Below are 6,000 nucleotides of genomic sequence, written 5' to 3'. Positions count from 1 at the left end.
TACTGATCACAAATTCACGCTTGTCTGGTGCACAATTCTCTAAACGTTCTTCTTCTCTCTCTTCTTTCCATCGCTTATACGAAACAAAATGCATTTGAAAAAATTCAAACCCCTTAAAACCGGAAGCCTTCAAACATTACAGCATTATCATTTGACTTGTTGTTTTTTCAGAAAACAACACCTTCCTCAAGCGTACAATACCCCTTTTAAGGCAAAACAAAATATCCTAGTGAAACTTTGGGTACCGCTCTGGTCGGGCAGATCCGGGTGTTAAAAAGCCCGTGTACCCGGCCTTTCTGAGGTGGTCAGCGAAGCGGGTGTGAAGAGGGCGCGGGTTCCATTGAAGAACTACAGGTGGAGCCCCTTCAGATCTGGCCGTATCCGGCTGTATCGGCCGCTTCTCCCTGCACTGAGGACCTCGTCTCTTGCTGTGTGGGCCGCGTTACGTCCACTTCACGGGCTTCACCCCGTAACCTGGATTCAGGAGCTCCTATAGACAGCAGCATGAAGAATCGAAGCACGTACTGACAGCGCCACACCCCCCTCCACCCCCTCCCCACACACACACACACACACACACACACACATCCAGCCACCGCGTTTCTCTCTCTCTGTGAGGAGAGGAGATCGGACCTTCGGATGACAAGCTTGGAAATACAAAAGGCAAGCTCCAAATTCATCAATGAAAGTAGAAAGTTTGTCTGAACTTTGTTAATACCTAACTCACGCACTTCCGCACACACACACACACACATACACTCACACACACACACACACACACACACACACACGCAAGCACACGCGCACGCACACGGCGGCAAGGAGTTGTTTTTGGGACAAAAGTATACACCCAAAGTTAGTTGGTTACTAAACACAGTACTTGTAAAAGAAAAACTAACGTCGGTCTGTAGCCTCGCAGAACTGTTGTTAAAGCAGAAACTGATTACCTGGATACGCTGGAACTACATACAGGTGTGAGACAAAGGTGGTGAAGAAACCAACGAAACATGTGTGGTGGCGCGGGTATGGAGAGGGGTAGCACTGAAATGGAGGAAAGGGTGAGGCATAAGGGTAGGGGGATAAAAGGGGCAATAATGACAGGTGTCGGGCAGCAATCCCTTATTGGCAAGGGTAAACACGGAGAATTTCATTTCGCTCAGGTGTAATCATATTGGAAGGGAAGCCAAGGGTTTTGGGGGTCTCAGTACTATGTTTGCACACAGCAATACTTGACGATAACGATAAGGTTTTTATGGAATTGTCAGTGCTGGTATGACAGAGGTGTGTGAGTTTGAGAGTGAGTGTGTACGTGTGTGTGTGTGTGTGTGTGTGTGTGTGTGTGTGTGTGTGTGTGTATGTGTGTGTTCGTGCACCCTGTGTGTGTCTGCGTGTGTGCGTTTGCAGTATCACCTTTTTGTGCATGCATTACTACTTACTGGAAATAAGGTTGTGCGAATGCATGTTTGTGTGGGTATGCGCGCGCTCCCAGTGTGTCTGTTTGAGTGCAATTCACTCGCAATTTCAATTGTATACGTGCATGAATTACAGTGCGTAAAAACAATACTCCAATGTGTTCAAACACGCACGCCCAGCCCCTCCAAAACCCATCCACACAAACATCAATAATTGGTTCTTTTCGACACCTTCCCATCTACACTCTTCTTAACCTCCTCCCCTTCACACCCTCCCCCCCCCCTTTCACCCTCCACCGTCTCCTCCCATCATTCTACTCTACCCCTATCTACCCCACCCACCCCGGTGTCTTCTTCTTCGTCTTCAACTGGAAACATTTCGTTTCGACGAATGAGAACAAGCTTTCTCGTGAGTGTGTCTCGACAGGCGATCGGCTCAGGTGTACCCGCAGAGAGGGTATTGAAGGGATTAACACTTGGCTAGCACTTTCCAACACCTCCATTGCATAGCTGGAGGGACTGACTGGAGGAGAAAGGGGGGGGGGGGATGAGGAGGGTTCGGGGGGAGGGGGGGAGGTGCCGGGTAGAGACGAGCTGTCAGTATCGCAGAGCGCCAAAGCTCCGAGCAAGCTCTGGGTGGGAAGTAAAAGAAGGAAAGGTGCCGCTAGTCGCTTTCACGCCAGCGTAGGGAGCTGACTGATAGACGCTGATCGGAGGTGACAAGTTAGTTTGTCAGATCACTGCCTGCCTTATCCGATACCATCTCTGTCGCTCTCTTTCTCTCTCTCTCCCTGTGTGGGGGAGTAGAGTCAGTATAGGCTTCAGCGAGACACTGACAGAGCTCTAGAGGAGAGAAGGGGTGGGGGTAGATAATCTCTTCATATCATCTCCTCGGATTTCTAGCAGCGTGATAAGTTGTTGCTGGGGGGTGCATGATGTGTTCTGTTTCCTGTAAGTGATACCGCTGTGATGGATTGTATCGCGCGCCGCATGCCTACTGCGTCTCGCAGATGACATCCTAATTGTTGATTACCCGTCTGTGATGCGGCTGTGACAGTGACATATTCATCGCTGATGTTCCAGAGTGGCAGGGAACATTTATCGGCGTAGAGTTGCTTTGACGTTCGACGACTTTTCAAATTTAAAACTTGATCTGATGTTATGACGTGGGATTTTTGGTGTAGTGATTGTTGATTATCCTTATGTGATGCGTCTGTTCATTGCTCATGTTCCAAAGTGGGGGAAAAGAAATCCTCGTGAAGTTCGATGACTGAAAACTTGATCTGGTTTAATGAATTTAACGGATTCGCTGGATAGTGCAGTGAATTATATGTTATCCGCTTTACAGCCACTTGTGTGAATCTGTTGTCGTTTAATTATTAGAGGTGACTTTGATTTTATCTGATACGATACTGTACAAAACAACAACTGCATCACACTGAATTTGTGGTGTATTCGCCGGATTGATTTGAATTTGCTTAATTGGAAATTACTTTCCTCAACTGTCACCCCAGAAATCAAACCTGCTAACAGCTCAATCATGACTCCAGTGTAAGAAACGAACCACCAAAAAAGAAAAAGAAAAACTCACACGCTTCGAATATTGATCAAGAATATGGAGTTGGAGTGTGATTTGTGCTCTTTAAAATAAATGTGCGAAGACAATGATGTTTACATTCACAATCTACGGAGTACCTATTTCAAATTGCGGAAAGCTTCAAGGTTTAGACTTCAAACCAAAATTTCCGTGAATTCACTTCGGAGTACTGGCGAAAACTACACCCCTGGATTACTTGTTAAAGGAGTACCCCTATTACCAATGACGCCGCAAGATACTCCATGGTAAGTGCACGTTATTAAATCACAAGACATTGATTATTGATACTAACGTTGAGTAATTGGAAATAATAATGTAAGACTATGCAGTGTTTTCATCAAATCTACAAGAGTTCATGTAATCTACCATAATTCGTGTACACTGTAAAAATCGTATGGACATTTCTAATCAATCAATCAATCAATCAATCAGTCAATCAATCAATCAATCAATCAATCAATCAATCAATCAATCAATCAACAAATCAATCCAGCAATCAATCCAGCAATCAATGTGTGTCCAGTAAGCCAGCTCACATGCTGATGTAAGTTTTGATCAATCTACAAATCAATCAATCAATGACTATTAAATCGATCATTTTCTGTTCGTTCGCAAAATTCACGTACTCCACAACAGAGTCTAATTTAAGTAATCAATCAATCGATTAGTCAATTAATCAATTGATGAATGAATCTACTGGTTGCGATGAACTGTAGGTAAACGTTCTCATGATCACGTTAAAGAATGAAAACATATTATATGCTTACAAAGGAAACTTTAAGCCATACAATTAATGTTGTAACATTACATATTTTAAATTGAATAACTTACTTTGACTCCTGTCCGGAGACCATTGTCAACCGGAGATCGTCCGAAATTGCCTCTGGCCAACATTCAAGATATATGTTTCTTTTCTTACCGTATAAACCTGTTACGATACTTTGTTTTCCCTCTATCATTCTAGTCTAATCTTTTCTCTTGTTAATGTTATCCATCCTGAAATAATATTTTTAACAAATGGATTAAATAAAACACGACATGATGGAATAACTGCACTTTCAATTCCTTTGATTTTCCTTGATTGTATGGAGTATCCAAGTCCAGAAGCCATACCGGTTGCACTGGCCCACTGCATGAACCTCACCGACACTCCCTGAAATTGGAGACGCTCATTTCTGGGAAGAACACGAGAGAAAAATTTGTTTTACTCTTTGACACAGACTGCATGAAGACTGACACTGAGTGGCACACATACATTTGTTTTGATCAATCCCCACCCCCGCGCCCCACTGCAGCAGGCAGAAATTGGTGACAGCAGGGTGCACAACTATGGCCAGCCAAGTGTGACAGCACAAACTATGACACCCGATGCCAGTCATAAACCAGCCTTTGACAGAGCTCGTATTGGAGCTTCCAACGCCTTTGGAGCTGAGCGAAAACCTTGTGAAGGGGAAGAAGGGAGGCTCTATTTCTCCAATCGTTCGCTACAGGGCGCTAATGGTGACTGGGCACAGGGGGTCTGTTGTGAGTTGCGTTCCAGAAGTCATCCACTTTTTTTTCTTTTTCTTTTGTTATAACTTTTTGTTTATTAACCTCCCTTTGGCCTAGGTGTCGTTTTGTCATCTGTGCGACTCTTGTGCGTTGTCGTGTTGTGGACTTCAGGGCTCAGTGTTTGACAAGTATTTCGCTGTTGTTTCCAAATACCGTTTTGCAATTTATTTGAAATGCATTTTCGCGGTTGATTGAAAAGGAGGTTCTGCAACTGATTTCAAATGAGATTTTGTCATTAAAAGGACGTAGCCTACATATAAGACAGTGGGACACCTACCAAAATAATGCACAGGTCAGCAAAAGCCTGAAAACTACAAACTTCAACTTTTAATAAATAAAAAGCCCCAGAAAGGGGTTACATTATGTTGCTGAAGCGACAGGAGAAAATAGGTCTGGATATTTTAGTGTACGTTTTCGTGAAAACGTGTTTCATGGCCGTGTACTTTAAACGTAAAGAATAATGATATGCCTTTCAACTTAAGTAAAACAAACGCAAGCATTCCTAAATTAAGTAAATCTAAAAATAAACAAATAACAAATCTTGCATGCGTTTGTATGATTTTTGTTAAGCTTGCTTTCCCGATGTAAAGTTGATAAGAAATATTCTTGAAAAATGGGTAAAATACTTTCAGGAGAAAAGCAATAGAAGAGAAAACAGTAGTAGATGTTAATAAGTTCGGACACCAATTGACCAAACAAATTATATTTCGCTAATATTTTGCCTGGGATATTTTGAGAGTGTGTTGAAACAAGTTTGAAAAAAATGAAAGAAATCAACACGGACAGACTTTGTGATACATACTTTTGAATATGATGACATCATCACAACAAACGTAAACCAGGGATTTGAACCACTTCCAAAATAGGTCCTGTGATTGTAATGGACCGGTCAGATACCCCATTCAATTACCCAACCCTCGTTTATCTGATTCTGGGCATCATATTCAACATTCATGTATCATAAAGCCTGTACGATTGATTTCTCTCATTTGTTCACACTTGTTTCAACACATTCTGGAATGATCACAGGCAAAATATTAGCAAAATATTAGCGAAGTCGCTTTTCGGGGTCAATCGCTGTCGGATGTTGGTGGGTTTTTTTTTTTATTAATATGGTAGTTTTAACGGTTTAAACTGAGTAGAAATGATAACATATATACGTTCTAAATGCATTGAATCGGTCAGGTACAAATAAACAGACGAAGACTCTAAACTGACCAGGCAATCTTGTTTGAAGAGGGATAGAGGCAACAAGGTGAGGGAAAAAGTAAACATTCTTCAACTTCAAACGACGTGCACTGCACAAACATTGTACGTGTTGTAAAATGCAACTGTCGATTGATTGATCGATTAACTGATTGAGCAACTGGTTGATTTATTTATTTATTGAATGGTTGATCGATTAATTGGTTGATTGAATGAGCGATCGATTGAACGTTG

The 6,000-nt window shown here is 42.4% G+C and overlaps 1 protein-coding gene across 1 annotated transcript in view; it reads left to right on the top strand.

Moving 5' to 3' along the window:
- Positions 1-2,051: 2,051 nt before the first annotated feature.
- Positions 2,052-6,000, top strand: part of LOC138975412 (repulsive guidance molecule A-like) — an 88,509-nt gene continuing 84,560 nt past the window's right edge. The window contains exon 1 of the mRNA XM_070348091.1: positions 2,052-3,254. Coding sequence (XP_070204192.1) covers positions 3,064-3,254 — 191 coding nt within the window. The 5' untranslated portion in view covers positions 2,052-3,063. The remainder of the gene's footprint in view (positions 3,255-6,000) is intronic.

The sequence above is a fragment of the Littorina saxatilis genome, linkage group LG1 (assembly GCF_037325665.1).
Source record: "Littorina saxatilis isolate snail1 linkage group LG1, US_GU_Lsax_2.0, whole genome shotgun sequence".
NCBI classification, from domain to species: Eukaryota; Metazoa; Mollusca; class Gastropoda; order Littorinimorpha; family Littorinidae; genus Littorina; species Littorina saxatilis.
The sequence above is the reverse complement of the archived record's forward strand: the minus strand, read 5'-3'. Positions and strand labels throughout refer to the sequence as shown.